The 17,309-nt window shown below is 38.9% G+C and overlaps 2 protein-coding genes across 5 annotated transcripts in view; one reads left to right on the forward strand and one right to left on the reverse strand.

The window, feature by feature from the left end:
• The window catches only part of EXOC4 (exocyst complex component 4), an 816,109-nt gene that overhangs the window by 733,782 nt on the left and 65,018 nt on the right, over positions 1 to 17,309 (reverse strand). For all 4 annotated transcript variants that reach the window (XR_007723890.1, XM_050782435.1, XM_050782436.1 and 1 more), the window contains exon 5: positions 10,053 to 10,159. Coding sequence is in view for 3 of the 4 variants with exons in the window: in XM_050782435.1 (XP_050638392.1) it covers positions 10,053 to 10,159 (107 nt within the window). In the remaining variant the exon portion in view is untranslated. The remainder of the gene's footprint in view (positions 1 to 10,052; positions 10,160 to 17,309) is intronic.
• CHCHD3 (coiled-coil-helix-coiled-coil-helix domain containing 3) overlaps positions 1 to 17,309 on the forward strand; it is a 1,241,194-nt gene that overhangs the window by 686,483 nt on the left and 537,402 nt on the right. The gene's annotated exons all lie outside the window — the stretch shown is intronic.

Below are 17,309 nucleotides of genomic sequence, written 5' to 3' on the forward strand. Positions count from 1 at the left end.
AGACTAGGAGATTCCCTCCGGTGCCTACACCACCAGGGTCCTGGGTTTCAAGCACAAAACTGGGCGGCCATTTGGGCAGACACGGAGCTAGCTGCAGTTTTTTTTTTCCAAACCCCAGTGATGCTTGGAACACCAGCAAGACAGAACTGTTCACTCCCCTGGAAAGGGGTGCTGAAGACAGGGAGCCAAGTGGTCTGGCTCGGTGGGTCCCACCCCACGGAGCACAGGAAATTTAAGATCCACTGGTTTGAAATTCTCGGTGCCAGCATAGCAGCAGTCTGAGATTAACCTGGGACACTTGAGCTTGGTGGGGAGAGGGGTGTCCGCCATTGCTGAGGCTTGAGTAGGAGGTTTTACCCTCACAGAGTAAATAAAGCCACCGCGAAGTTCCAAATGGGCGGAGTGCATGGCTCAGCAAGGCCACTGTGGCCAGACTGCCTCTCTAGATTCCTCCTCCCTGGGCAGGGCATCTCTGAAAGAAAGGCAGCAGCCCCAGTCAGGGGCTTACAGATGAAACCCCCATCTCCCTGGAACAGAGCACCTGGGGGAAGGGGCAGCTGCGGGCACAGCTTCAGCAGACTTAAACATCCCCGCCTGACGGCTCTGAAGAGAGCAGAGGATCTCCCAGCACAGCGTTTGAGCTCTGCTAAGGGTCAGACTGCCTCCTCAAGTGGGTGTCTGATCCCCGTATCTCCTGACTGGGAGACTCCTCCCAGTAGGGGCCGATAGACACCTCATACAGGAGGGCTCTGGCTGGCATCTGGCTGGTGCCCCTCTGGTATGAAGCCTCCAGAGGAAGGAACAGGCAGCAATCTTCGCTGTTCTGTAGGCTCTGCTGGTGACACCCAGGCAATCAGGGTCTGGACTAGCCCTCCAGCAAACTCCAGCAGACCTACAGCAGAGGGTCCTGACTGTTAGAAGGAAAACTAACACACAGAAATAGTATCGACATCAACAAAAAGGATGTCCACTCAGAGACCCTATCCGAAGGTCACCGACTTCAAAGACGAAAGGGAGATAAATCCACAAAGATGGGGAGAAACCAGTGCAAAACAGCTGAAAATTCCAAAAACCAGAGTACCTCCTCTCCTAAGGATCACAACTCCTCAGGAGCAAGGGACAAAACTGGACGGCGAATGAGTTTGACAAGTTGACAAAAGCAGGCTTCAGAAGGTCGGTAATAACAAACTTCTCCAAGTTAAAGGAGCATATTCTAACCCATTGCAAGGAAGCTAAAAACCTTGAAAAAAGGTTAGACAAATGGCTAACTAAAAGAACCAGTGTAGAGAAGAGCTTCAATGAACAGACAGAGCTGAAAATCACAGTACGAGAACTTTGTGAAGCATACACAAGTTTCAACAGCTGATTCGATCTAGCGGAAGAAAGGGTATCATTGAAGATCAAATTGATGAAATAAAGCAAGAAGACAAGATTAGAGAAAAAAGAGTGAAAAGAAATGAACAAAGCCTCCAAGAAATATGGGACCATGTGAAAAGACCAAATCTACCTTTGATTGGTGTAGCTGAAAGTGACGGGGAGAATGGAACCAACTGAGAAAACACTCTTCAGGATATTATCCAGAAGAACTTCCCCAAGCTAGCAACGCAGGCCAACATTCAAATTCAGGAAATCCAGAGAGCACCACAAAGATACTCCTCAAGAAGAGCAACCCCAAGACACATAATCGTCAGATTCACCAAGGTTGAAATGAAATAAAAAATACTATCGGCAGCCAGAGACAAAGGCTGAGTTACCCACAAAGGGAAGCCCATCAGGCTAACAGCAGATCTCTGCAAAACCCGTAAGCCAGAAAATAGTGGGGGCCAATATTCAATGTTCTTAAAGAAAAGAATTTTCAACCGAGAATTTCATATCTAGCCAAAGTAAGTTTCATAAACGAAGGCGAAATAAAATCCCTTACAGACAAGCAAATGCTGAGAGATTTTGTCACCACCAGGCCTGCCTTACAAGAGCTCCAGAAGGAAGCACTAAACATGGAAAGGAATAACCAGTACCAACCACTGCAAAAACATACCAAATTAACAATATTAACCTTAAATGTAAACAGGCTAAATGCCCCAATTGAAAGACACAGTCTGGCAAATTGGATAAAAAGTCAAGACCCAGCGAGTGGTGTGCTGTATTCAGGAAACCCATCTCATGTGCAAAGACACACACAGGCTCAAAATAAAAGGATGGAGGAATATCTACCAAGCAAATGGAAAGCGGAAAAAAAGCAGGGGTTGCAATCCTAGTCTCAGATAAAACAGACTTTAAACCAACAAAGATCAAACGAGACAAAGAAGGCCATTACATAATGGTAAAGGGATCAATTCAACAAGAAGAGCTAACTATCCTAAATATATACGGACCCAATACAGGAGCACTCAGATTCACAAAGCAAGTTCTTACGAAGAGACTTAGACTCCCACACAATAATAGTGGGAGACTTTAATACTCCACTATAAATAATTAGATCAACGAAACAGAAAATTAACAAGGATATTCAGGACTTGAACACAGCTCTGGAACAAGCAGACCTAACACACCTCTACAGAACTCTCCACCCCAAATCAACAGAATATACATTCTTCTCAGCACCTCACAGCACTTATTCTGAAATTGACCACACAATTGGAAGTGAAACACTCCTCAGTAAACGCAAAAGAATGGAAATCATAACAAACAGTATCTCAGACCACAGTGCAATCAAATTAGAACTCAGGATTAAGAAACTCACTTAAAACTGCACAACTACATGGAAACTGAAAAACCTGCTCCTGAATAACTACTGCGTAAGTAACAAAATTAAGGCAGAAAAAATTCTTTGAAACCAATGAGAACAAAGACACAATGTACCAGAATCTCTGGGACACATTTAAAGCAGAGTTTGGAGGGAAATTTATAGCACTAAATGCCCGCAAGAGAAAGCAGGAAAGATCAAAAATTGACAGTCTAACATCACAATTAAAAGAACTAGAGAAGCAAGAGCAAGCAAATTCAAAAGCTAGCAGAAGACAAGAAACAACTAAGATCCGAGCAGAACTGAAGGAGATAAAGGCACAAAAAACCCTTCAAAAAAATCAATGAATCCAGGAGCTGGTTTTTTGAAAAGATTAACAAAATAGATAGACCGCTAGCCAGGCTAATAAAGAAGAAAAGAGAGAAGAATCAAATATATGCAATAAAAAATCATAAAGGGGATATCACCACTGATCCCACAGAAATACAAACTACCATCAGAGAATACCTCTACGCAAATAAACTAGAATATCTAGAAGAAATGGATCAATTCCTGGACACATACACTCTCCTAAGTCTAAATCAAAAAGAAGTTGAGTCCCTGAAGAGACTAATAACCAGTTCTGAATTTGAGGCAGTAATAGCCTACCAACCAAAAAATGGCCAGGACCAGACGGATTCACAGCCAAATTCTACCAGAGGTACAAAGAGGAGCTGCTACCATTCCTTCTGAAACTATTCCAATCAATAGAAAAAGAGGGAATCCTCCCTAACTCATTATGAGGCCAGCATCATCCTGATACCAAAACCTAGCAGAGAGACAACAAAAAAAGAAAATTTCAGGCCAATATCCCTGATGAACATCAGTATGAAAATCCTCAATAAAATACTGGCAAACCAAGTCCGGCAGCACATCAAAAAGCTTATTCACCATGATCAAGTGGCCTTCATACCTGGGATGCAACGCTGGTTCAACATACGCAAATCAATAAATGTAATCCATCACATAAACAGAACCAATGACAAAAACCACATGATTATCTCAATAGATGCAGAAAAGGCCTTCAATAAAATTAAACACCCCTTCATGTTAAAAACTCTCAAGAAACAAGGTACTGATGGAACATATCTCAAAATAACAAGAGCTATTTATGACAAACCCACAGCCAGTATCCTACTGAATGGGCAAAAACTGGAAGCATTCCCTTTGAAAATCGGCACAAGACAAGGATGCCCTCTCTCACCACTCCTATTCAACATGGTGTTGGAAGTTCTGGCCAGGGCAATCAGGCAAGAGAAAGAAATAAAGGGTATTCAATTAGAAAAAGAGGAAGTACAAATTGTCTCTGTTTGCAGATGACATGACTGTATATTTACAAAACCCCACTGTCGCAGCCCAAGATCTCCTTAAGCTGATAAGCAACTTCAGCAAAGTCCCAGGATACAAAATCAATGTGCAAAAATCACAAGCATTTCTGTACACCAATAACAGACAAACAGCGAGCCAAATCATGAGTGAACTCCCATTCACAATTGCTACAAAGAGAATAAAATACTTAGGAATACAACTTAAAAAGGATGTGAAGGACCTCTTTGAGGAGAACTACAAACCACTGCTCAAGGAAATAAGAGAGGACAAAAACAAATGGAAAAACATTCCATGCTCATGGATAGGAAGAATCAATATCGTGAAAATGGTCATACTGCCCCAAGTCATTTACAGATTCAATGCCATCCCCATCAAGCTACCATTGACTTTCTTCACAGAATTGGAAAAAAAAATTACTTTAAATTTCATATGGAACCAAAAAAGAGCCTGCATAGCCAAGACAATCCTAAGCAAAAAGAACAAAGCTGGAGGCATCACACTACCTGACTTCAAACTATACTACAAGGCTACACTAACCAAAACAGCATGGTACTGATACCAAAATAAGATATATAGACCAATGGAACAACAGAAGGCTCAGAAATAACACCACACATCTACAACCATCTGACCTTTCACAAATCTGACCACAACAAGCAATGGGGAAAGGATTCCCTATTTAATAAATGGTGCTGGGAAAACTGACTAGCCGTATGCAGAAAATTGAAACTGGATGCCTTCCTTACACCTTATACAAAAATTAACAAGGTGGATTAAAGACTTAAACATAAGACCTAAAACCATAAAAACCCTAGAAGAAAACCTGGGCAATACCATTCAGGACATAGGCATGGGTAAAGACTTCATGTCTAAAACATAAAAATCAAAGGCAACAAAAGCCAAAATTGATAAATGGGATCTAATTAAACTAAAGAGCTTCTGCACAGCAAAAGAAACTTTCATCATAGTGAACAGGCAACCTACAGAATGGGAGAAAATTTTTGCAATCTATTCATCTGACAAAGGGCTAATAACCAGAATCTACAAAGAACTTAAACAAATTTACAAGAAAAAAAAAAAAACACCCCATCAAAAAGTGGGTGAAGGATATGAGCAGACACTTCTCAAAAGACATTTATGCAGCCAAAAGACCCATGAAAAAATGCTCATCATCACTGGTCATCAGAGAAATGCAAATCAAAACCACAATGAGATACCAACTCGTGCCAGTTAGAATGGTGATCATTAACAATTCAGAAAACAACAGATGCTGGAGCAGATCTGGAGAAATAGGAACGCTTTTACATTGTTGGTGGGAGTGTAAATTAGTTCAACCATTGTGGAAGACAGTGTGGTGATTCCTCAAGGATCTGGAGCCAAAAATACCATTTGACCCTGCAATCCCATTACTGGGTATATACCCAAAGGATTACAAATCATTTCACCATAAAGACACATGCACATATATGTTTACTGCAGCACTATTCACAATAGCAAAGACTTGGAACCAACCTAAATGTCCATCAGTGATAGACTGGATAAAGAAAATGTGGCACATATACACCATGGAATACTATGCAGCCATAAAATAGGATGGATTCAGGTCTTCTAACACAAGAACAGAAAACCGAACACCTCATGTTCTCACTCATAAGTGGGAATTGAACAGTGAGAACATATGGACACGGGAGGGGAACACCACACACCGGGGCCTGTCGGAGTGAGGGGCTAGGGGAGGGATAGCATTAGAAGAAATACCTAATGTAGATGATGGGTTGATGGGTACAGCAAACCACTAGGGCACAGGTATACCTATGTAACAAAACTACACGTTCTGCACATGTACCCCAGAACATAAAGTATGATTTTAAAAAAATAGTCACCCACAACTCTACCTCAAAATAGGACTTGTGAAAAACGATTTGTTTAAAAGCAATCAGAATTCTCATTTAATTAATAATAACCTGAAAGTTCTTAGGAATCACTTCCAATCTTATTTTATGGTACCCCAATGGGAGAGCCATACTACCCAGGGATTCCCTACTGGAACTTCCTCTATAAAAGTGTCAATTCTAATGGATTACACCCTCAATCTTACTGTTTCACAAAATGAGAGAGGAGCTTTAAGAGCCTATGTTAAATTTCCTGCTGAAAACGGCTATTACTTTCTAGGCGGACTTGCAGAGCACTTCACAAATAGACTCTTAGGACTTACATTTTATTATTAAGAATAAGACAAAATTCTTGCTTTTTATTATAGTATATTTCATCAGTCCCATAATTTTATATGTATTTAGTAACATTTTGTGCAGTTCTCTACATAATTTATATCTTCCTCATTTATACAATTCCCTTTAATAATGTGATCCAGATTAATAGAGTCCTAAAGACTAGACTGCAATGACTGAAAAAGATTTCGCTACATAATTTGAAGAAAGTCAAATTTTTACACTTGCTCCTAAAGATAATTTAAGTCACAAAATGGGCAGTGCAGAGTGTGGTAAGCAGAATTATGGTTGCCCAAAGACATCCATGTCCTAATCCCTAGAACCTGTGATTAGTCACATTGCAAAGGAGACTGCAGATGTGATTAAGGTTAAGGACCTTGAGATGGGAAGAGTAGCCAGAATTATCCAGGTGGAATCAATCTAATCACATGAGTCCTTAAAAAGAGGAAGGAAGCACAGACGAGTGGGTCAGAGAGAGGCAACGTGAGAAGAATGTGACCCATCGTTGCTGGTTTTGAAGATGGAGGAAGGAGACCATGAACCAAGGAATATGGTGGCCTCTAGGAGCCGGAAAGGCAAGGAAACAGGTTTTCCCCTAGAGCCTCCAAAAAGGAACACAGCCCTGCCAACACCTTGATTTTACTGCAATCAGATTTGTGTTAGACTTCTCACCTACAAAACTGTAAGATAATAAATGTATGTTGTTTAAGCCACTAAGTTTGCGTGAGTGGAAAATTAATACACAGAGGATACCTAGCTTGTTTTCAGCAAAACAAACTGGTTAGATGAGCATAGTCGAACCTGGCTCTGAGCTGAAATCACAACTACTTGTCAACTGTGTAAACTTTTATCAATTATTAACTTCCCTGTGCCTCAGTTTTCTCATCTGTAAAATGGGACTGACAATAAATTGTTATAAAATTGTTATAAAGCACTTAAGACATGGCTTCACCATATACTAGGCACTAAACACATATTAACCTCTGCTATTATTGATTTTAATCAATAATATTTTTACCTTTTTTTGGTCATGCACAAAAAAAAAAAAAAAAAAAGAACAAGATCAAGTCTTCAGAATAGTCAAGGAAATGAACTCATCTAAAAAGAAAGGTCTGGCCGGGCGCAGTGGCTCATGACTATAATCCAAACACTTTGGGAGGCCACGGTGGGCGATCACCTGAGGTCAGGAGTTTGAGACCAGCCCGGCTGACATAGTGAAACCCTGTCTCTACAGAAATTAGCAGGGCATGGTGATGCATGCCTGTAATCCCAGCTACTCAGGAGGCTGAGGCAGGAGAATCGCTTGAGCCCAGGAGGAGGAGGTTGCAGTGAGTCGAGATTGCACCACTCACTGCACTCCAGCTTGGGCCACAAGAGTGAAACACCGTCTCAAATAAATAAATAAATAAATAAATAAAAGAAAGGTTTATACACATCTCTACCAGCAGTCCCCATAATGCTCCTAGCCCCAGTCAACTACCAAGCAGTCCTTCAACAGTAATTCCTAATAATACCAAAGTCAGAGTGTCACCATGAACTCCACTAGGTGATGAACGCAAACTCCAGACGCTGACAGATAAAGTGCCTATCAAAAAGTAAGGCCTATCATAGTAAAAATAACAGATGTAGCAAAATTAGCTTCTACTGAAATTTGCCATAATTGGTATATATCAGCTTATTTTATATTTATACAACACTTATTTGCAAAGCCTGCCCTGTCATTTCTTCATAAATAATTAAATTTTTTAGTTCACTTGGCCACTGACTTGGCAACATTTACATAAATTAATATAACCAGGCTAAGCAGTAAGATTCACATTTTAAAAAAGTAAAGATGTAACAATTGGTAATTTCCATGAAAGGCAGAGACAAAATACAAATCAAAGGTACAAATACATTTTGTTTCATATTTCAACAGTCTACAACACCTCAGAGCAGTGTTAAAACTCAAAAGCAACATTACATCAGAAAGAGGGAGAAAACAAAACCTTTCTAGCTCCAAGAAGAGACTGGAGTACAATCTATTGTATTTATTGTATAATAAAAATAAATGTTTGCAATTTTTAAAAATTTGGCTACTAATTAAACAAAGGAAAATTTATTATCAAATTCTATACTTCCCTGTAAGTTAAAGTAATAAACTTCAAGATTCCATGCCTAAATAACCCTAAAATAATTTTAAGTGGCATTTTAAAGGTAGCAAAATATGCTCCAACAATATATTAAGCTCTCAACAGAAATATTTCCAATTAGTTATACAAAATGTACTGACTTAATCCAAATTGTTTTTCTATTTTTTTCTACCTTTTCATTATTTCAAGCTCTACAGAACTAATAAGAACTATAAGAACTAATTTTTATCTGAAAAGACAATGATAATAAACACTACAATTTTGTTAAAATGCAATGAAGATTTTGGCTGCCACAAGAAGGCACTTGTGGGGCATCCCACAAAAGACATCCAGTCTTCTCCCCCAACCCAAAGTTATAAGAGCAGAGAAACTCTCTGCAGAGGTCCAGAAGGTCTCCAAGCCCAGTTGAGCTGAACCCTCTGCAAAAGCAAGTCTAAGACAATCCACAAGATTCCCCTAAATCTTTACATTCAAAGTATACCCTCCTGCCCTCAACCCTAAACATAACCCCAAAATGGCTTTGTCTTGTTCAATAAGATATTGGGTGTCTTCAAAGAAGAAAAAATAAGTTTATGGATATTTCCTCAAAGTGTGTTACAGGTATGACTATGTATGCACACGTGGATGTGTGCACATTTAGGAGTGGAGACGGCATAGGACAGAGGTCACACACTCAAAAGCTCCCAGGACCAGACATTGAATGTAATACATGAGATAACTGAGTAAAAGCTACTAGGAGTAATAAATATTATAGCACAAAGGAAAGCATATGCTCTATCAAAAAGCATTCAAACTCAACTTTAGAAAAACAGTGCTGGTCGCCCAGGTGTGGTGGCTCACGCCTGTAACGCCAGCACTTTGGGAGGCCAGGAGTTTGAGACCAGCCTGGCCAACATGGTGAAACCCTGTCCGTACTAAAAACACAAAAATCAGCTGGGCGTGGTGGCAGGCACCTGTTATCCCAGCTTCTTGTGAGGCCGAGGCAGGAGAATCCCTTGAACCCAGGAGATGGAGGTTGCAGAGAGCCAAAATTGTGCCACCGCACTCCAACCTGGCCAACAAAGCAAGATGAAAGAAAGGGGAGGGGAGAGGAGGGGACGGAGGAAGGGAGACGAAAGAGAGGGGAGACAAAAGAGAGGGGAGGGGAGGGGAGGGGAGGGGAGGGGAGGGGAGGGGGGGGAGGGAGGGAGGGGGAGGGAGGGAGGGAGGGAGGGAGGGAGGGAGGAAGGAAGGAAGGAAGGAAGGAAGGAAGGAAGGAAGGAAGGAAGGAAGGAAGGAAGGAAGGAAGGAAGGAAGGAAGGAAGGAAGGAAGGAAGGGCTGGTCCAATAAAACACAGATGCAGTTGGATTCAGCAGGCAGGCCAGGTTCAGCTGCCACTTTTCAACCCTGATAATGCAACAGACCAATGAATCACTGTACATCTTATTTGCTCTGAAGGTTGCAAAGGGCTCATCACAGGTTCCAGCACACTTACCTCAGGCCCACCCAGCCCAGCTTAGCCCCCAAAAAGCTCCTCCAGGTCTTTGCCTAGGAACTGAGGCATACTAAAAAGCTTAGTGGCTGAAGAATTAAATACTTACCACTTGAGCTTCCAGCAGTAGAATACTGAGAGGTATCAAGGAATTTTCGAGGAGTAGGGAGGTTTGTAACATCAATCAGAGGAACAGAAGCATCTTTCACAAGGGAGCTGAACGGGAAAAGAAGCACTAGTTACCACTTTCTCCAAAACCAACTGAAGTCCTCCCACTACATGCCCCACCCTTACCACTTTTGTTTTTATCATGAGTCCTCTTTACACTAGAACTTGAAACATCTGGATCTCCCCAGTATATTTTCAATAAAGAGGTGATTGTCACAGACAGGGGTATAAAAATGTATTGTAAGAGTTCTAAGTCCTTAAATTTTTATTTTGTCATTTCATTCAATGCTGTTTAAAAAATTAGCGTAGTGAATTCTGGATCACTGGATAACCACCTTGTAATAACACTATGCCAGGCAATTTCATTATCCTCCTTTGTATCTGTATTAAATATTAATTTATCAACAAAGAAAGATCAAATGACAACATGCCATGATACTGAATAAAGGTTTAACTAGTGTTTACGTATGTTTTTCAGGCTACAGTTTTTGACATATTCCAGAAGTTTACTACATTTAGTTTTCTTCAAAAGAGACTCATAAATTTCATGACGTTGATAATCACAATTAAAACGATTTAAGGATCTCAAACAGGTTAATTCAGTATTTGATTACCCATTTCACCTTTCCTAAGAAGGCCAAGCTCCTCATCTTAATAATTAACTTTAAATAAACTAATAAACTTTAAATAAACTAATAAATCAACTTCCTTCAAAATAAACACATTAATTTTAAATCACGAAAACTATAAAAATCAAAATTTCAAATTAATTCCCATCTCAAAGTACCTGTTAAGTGCAAGAATACAGGCAATGCCAAGCCAACTAAACTGTATGCCCTACTCTCAAGAAATGGAATCGTCTCGCCACACTATCTACAACAGAAGAGCCCCTCAGAGCCAAATCCAAGGGTAGGGAAGTCAAAGCCGTAATTCTCACTTTTTAGTACTGAAATACATCATCAGTAGCACTGGCTACGGAGAGCAGGCAAAGGAAGAGCAGGAAGAGACCACGCCCATAGGAAAGATTTCCTCAAATGGAAGGAAGGATTTGTGCAATTGGGAACAACATCTGCCCCCACCACAGCCATATATCCCCATCTCCCACCTACACTCCTTTTGGAACAAATGTGCTAGGTATGTGTGTATTTATAATCCAATAAAAAACAAACATGTTCTCTCAGAGAACTTTGAAAAATAAAGTTTGTTAGGTTCAAGTGATAATTTCGCACTGTGTTAAAGAGCGAAATTATCACTTAAGGTTTTATTCTTTTCATTGAGTGCAAATAATGTGGGAGCCACTGTCTTAGGCCTTGAGGATTGCTATGACAGTCATTAACTTCTCCCTTTTCACTTGTTACAAGGAACAAGGGAATCATTACTCAAACAATTCTTCAGCATCCATTATGTGCTTGGCACTGCGCTCAGTTCTGAGGATGTGAGTATGACTAAGATATGAACTAAACCAAACAGCATTATTTCCAAATGAGCTAAACCAAACAGCATATTTCCAATTGTTAAAATCACCCACAGGCTAATGTGAAAAGTGAAGTATGAGATATTAAAGTAACAGAAAGCATTTACCAGGAATTGAACTGGCATCCTCCCAACAACTCTTTTCCACCAATATAAACCTGTAAGTTCCCAGCCTAAACTATCTTAAGAAAATCCAACAGTCCTCAAATCCAATAACTTTTCATAATGGTTTATCTATTTATAAAATAGATAATCGATTTGTCCGTTCTTTCATGTTTTATGACTTCTTGTGTCTTCTCTTTTTTTTCCACTTAATGACGTCATCCTCTTTCACCTGCATTTTACTCACAATTAGAAAACACTTTACAGGTTCCCCTAGGCCCTGGATACAGATGCCCAAAGACACAGAGAGCTCTTTCCACCATCTTTCCATGCCACCGTAATGGTGTGCATAAACGTCCTGTCTGCTGCTTTCAAGAGCATCGACAATGCCGAAAAGAGAGGCAAACACCTGGTTCTTACTAGACCTTGTTCCAAAGTCATTGTCTGGTGTCTTCATCAACTGTGACGACAAAGTATGGGTACATGGGCGAATCTGAAATCACTGATGATCACAGAGCTGGAAAAATTGTTGTGAACCTCACAGTGTGACCAAGTTGTTGTGAACAAGTGTGATCAGCCCCAGATTTGACGTTCAACTCAAAGATCTAGAAAAATCTAGAAAAATCACAGAATAATCTGCTCCCATACCACCAGTTTGGTTTCACTGTACTGATTTAGCTCACATCATGGACCAAGAAGAAGCAACACAAAAACACACAGGAGAGAAAATCCTGGGGTTCTTCATCTAGCGATGTAATACATATTTACAAATAAAATGCTTCAATGGACAAATGAATAAAGTAAAATAAATTTTTTTTTTTTTTTGAAACAGAGTCTCGCTCGGTCGCCCAGGCTGGAGTGCAGTGGCCGGATCTCAGCTCACTGAAAGCTCCGCCTCCCGGGTTTACGCCATTCTCCTGCCTCAGCCTCCCGAGTAGCTGGGACTACAGGCGCCCGCCACCTCGCCCGGCTAGTTTTTTGTATTTTTTTAGTAGAGACGGGGTTTCACCATGTTAGCCAGGATGGTCTCGATTTCCTGACCTCGTGATCTGCCTGTCTCGGCCTCCCAAAGTGCTGGGACAATAAAATTTTTTTTAATTATAAAAAAAGACACAGGTTTATGGTACTGCTGCAGAGTAAAAAAACTTCAACTTTAAATGACAGGAAAAATATAATACATTGTCTAAATATTTAAATATTTCTATAACAAAGTGGAGGAATTATTTTCAAAGCATAAACAAAAGTATCAATCAGCGGAGAAATTCAGTTATATAGCTGGAATTGAAAGGAGCTGGGCACATTCCTCAGCCCCGGGCTCAAAACTCCCTGAGCCTAGCACAAACACATCCCATCCTCCCATCCCACCACCATATATCTCTCAAACTCCCTGAGCCCAGTACAAACACCACCTGGAAAGTCTCCGATAAGGAGACAGCCGTTCAAGGTTACTGAAAGCGCAGGAGCCAAAAGAATTTCTTTGTTCTCCTACAACTTTCGGGCTATAAAAAGCAAACGCTCGCATTGTTCGGGGCCCTCTTGTATACTGTGTAAAGGAGGGACCAAGTTCGAACTTGTAGTAAAGATCCTTGCCGCTTGGCTTTGACTCTGGACTCTGGTGGTCTTCTTTGGGGAACAAACAGTCTGGGCATAACAGAATACTGCCTGCCACACCTAATGATGAAAGAGTGCACACTGATATTTTTCAGTGCACACTGATATTTTTACATGTATTTATAACAGTACATACTTCTATGAACACAGATGTACATGTGAATCACTTTAGATTAAATCCTACAATTATTTTCTCAGTTTTAACCTAAAAACATATTTCAGTTAAATTTAGAGTGATAAACGACTTGCCATTTCAACTCTGAAAAACATAACCTGCTGATTTTATTATCAGAGCCAGAAGGGCCCTTGAACTCCATCAATAAACTTTTAGAAAGTCAATTTACTGCAAAACTATTTTCATACACTCATCTCTCTCTCTAAAATGTTCCCTTAGGCTTCAATTTTCTCCTTTGTGAGCACTAACCCAAAGGCAAGTAGCTCTGGAAATGACTTTAGATTTGCTCCTGCTGTTTTATGAAAGGACTTAGTCTCCAAAGTTCCAGAGAAAGGGGCACACCCACTCACTTTGTGACTACAGACATGAATGAAGCTCAGCAGAAGGTAGGCGCTATTGTAGAATATCGCATTAAATAGTATGGACCTCAGTTTCCATTTCACAACAGAGAAAAAGACCTCTTCTCACCACATATCAGAGATTAAGCTGAGAAGGGATTAATTAATACCTTCAAAGGGTTTTTAATCTCTCAGAGAAAGCATTTTTTGAAAACAAAAAATAAAATAAAAATTAGACTGTTCTTTTGGAAATATTGATAGTTATTTTTCATTTTAAATACATGATTACAATTTTTTAAATCCATTCAGAATCATTCATAACTGAGATCAAAAGACAGCTGATATACAGTAAATCCCTGCCAGTATAAAACAGTCCACCCAAAATTACCAATTATATATTGTGACCGAATGCATTTTGCCATTTAATAGCAACATGGTAGAGGACAAGAAAAGTATACAACAAATTAAACCAAAAACAAGCAACAACAACCACTGCCACTATAACCTCAAGAACTTCCTGGCCATGAACCAACCATCCAACTAATAAAGATCTGCTTCTAAATGTTAGATTTCAAAATTTCACGACATGGAAACAGTTTTTTAAGAGGGGTTAGAAGTGCTGACAGCTTATTAAACATCTACTTTTTAATTATAACATATTTCTGTTCCTTCATTTAGCAATAAATGGGTTCAACTACGTACAAAATTTACAACTGCGACTCATTTGGTTGATTTTGTGAAACTAAAAAGTGACAGAGATGAGTTGAACTTTAAGTTGTAAATCGAATTAACTGACATATTCAATTCTTAACCAGAACAGCTGGCACAGTACCTGTCAAAGAGCAAGTGCTCATAAAATTTTGTTAAATCAAACTGAGCTGAGAAATATCTGTCAAAAATAATGTGCCCTTAGTAAGAAGATTTAACTAAATAATGAAACAGGAATGGCTGGCATAGTAATTCTCAATAGTTCTAAGATCTGGTGGAACACTCAGAAAGAATAATGAATGATTTAGAGGGTATAAAAGTAAAAATGAGCCATCGTTTCAAATGACAGACCAAGGGTGAAGACATGGTAACAGAAAATAAAGTGAAGCTAAAAATTTTAAATCTAAGCAAAGAGGGAAAAAAAAAAAACAAACACTGAAAGATAAAAGGAAAACCAACATATGTGAACAGAAAAAAAAAATCTGTAGAAGACAAAATAGGGAACAAATACAACGGAGTCAAGAACGTTCTTTATATGCCCAGAGACAAATACGGACACCAAATTTTCTCTTCCATGAGCTAGAGGATGTCCAGGATGGCTGAGGAAGCAAGGTTAAACCAAGTATTAATCCAAGAGATCATGCAATAAATAAAAGAATTACTTTTAAACAACTTTTTAATTTTATCTGATTATAAAGGTGTAAATTCTTTCTAGAAAATATAAAAAAAAAAAAATCCATTCACATCATTTTGGTATATTGCCTTCCAAAACATCTTATAGAAAGGAGCATCAAGGCCAAGCACAGTGGTACGCCTGTTACTTAAGAGGCTGAGGTGCAAGGATTGCTTGAAAAAAAATTTAAAAATGCATCTCTGTCTCTCCATCCACCCCCAACATCGCACACCACAAAAATGGCACACATGCTCCTTTTTCAACATTCTTTGATCATCCTGCATAGTTTTGAATTCTAGTTTTTCCCTTCAAGCATATAGCCTAAGCATTTTCCCATTTCATTTTTAAAAATCTTCAAAAGGATCATCAGTAATTGTATTATTTTTTAAAAACATGCTCATGATGTACACAGGAAATAAAAGAATTTCAACTTCCCTATTCCCCACCTCACATTTCCATTTCTCACAAGTAATTCCTTTTGCCAGTGTTTTGACATTATCTGTCTGGACATTTTCTATACACATACAAATATTTATACCAACATATAAAGTATACATATTTAAGTTTCTATCCTTTCAATCTTTCACAAATAGGTTCATACTATCTATGCTATTTTTCAATTTGCTTTTGGGACCCAAAAATGCACCTTAGAAACCTTTCCATATCAGCACATAGAGACTATCATCATTCAAGTTCTATAATTACATGGTATCAATATACCATACTCCTCTTGATGAACATTTAAGCTGCATATTTTTGTTGTTCTTACCAACAATGTCACAATGAATATCTTGTTACATATATTTTTATGAAATGGTACTGTTTTTGTAGGAGGTAGACCTAGAAACAAAATTCCCTGGACAAAGAATATGCAAATTTATTTTCCAAAAAGGCATACTGGTTATTCCACCATCAAGAGAAAGGTATGCATTTCCGCCATCTTTGTCATTATAACATGCTATCAATGTCTTTGAACAAAAAATTGCATTTAATTTTTCAAGTGTATTTCTCTGACTACTCATGATATGGAACAATCTTATGTTTATTAGCCATTTGTATTTTTAATCTATGAACAGTCTATATCCCTTTTTACTAAGCTTACAAATATCTGCATGCTTTAGATATTAAAGCATTATATGACATACATATATTTTCTCAGAGTGTAGTTTATCCTCTGACTCCGTTTTACTAAAGGTAAGTTTTGGGTTTTTAAATGGCTAAACCATTTAATATATTTCTTTATGTCTTCTGATATGCTTGGAAAAGGCTCCTCCACACATATCCTTCTATAAGTTTTTCTAATGCTAATACAGTGTTATGTGATTTTTACATCTGGCTGAATTATTTGTACATAAGAGGTAGGCATCTAAATTTATTTTCTTCAAATCAACAGTCAATTGTCTGAACACTATATATTAAATAGCCTTCATTACCCCCAGCTGACTTGAACTATTGTTCAAAAATACCAAAGTCCATAGATCCTGGGGTCTATTTCTCAACTCTACTTTGTCTCACCCATCTGGTTTTCTATTTGCATGCCTGTACTGTTTGCTTTTTAAAAAAAATTTTGTTTTTGCATGTCTGTGCTGTTTTGACTAAAACAGTTTTACAATATGCTTTGATATCACATAAGAAATGCCCCCCTCATAACCTCCCTTCACAATTCTTTTAAACAATTCTTACGCATGTATTCATCCATGTGAACTGTAGATTTCATTTGACAGTTTCAAAATTTTCAACTGGAATTTAACTGGAACTGACATCTTCATGAGCTAAGAACAAGGACAGTCTCACCATTTATTTGTTTCATTTCCTCCAAATAAAATATTTATTATTTTTTGTATGTGAGCATGTACCTTTCTTTCATTTGTCAATTCTACTGCCTATTTTCTACTTCAAAAATGTCTAGTAGTCTTTATACGTAAGTGCCTTCATGTGATTTCCTTTGTTTTCTCCCGCAGTAGAAATTTGTTGGGTGTTTGTTTTGGGTACCAAATAGCTGAACAGTCCATCCCCACTGACTGCATCAAAGCAAAAAGAAGGCCCCACTTCCTACTATGGAAGCTGAAGGAGGCCAGGCATTACCAGGCTCAGCAAATTGGATGCTTGAATCCAGAA

The sequence above is a fragment of the Macaca thibetana genome, chromosome 3 (assembly GCF_024542745.1).
Source record: "Macaca thibetana thibetana isolate TM-01 chromosome 3, ASM2454274v1, whole genome shotgun sequence".
In the NCBI taxonomy this organism is placed as follows: Eukaryota; Metazoa; Chordata; class Mammalia; order Primates; family Cercopithecidae; genus Macaca; species Macaca thibetana.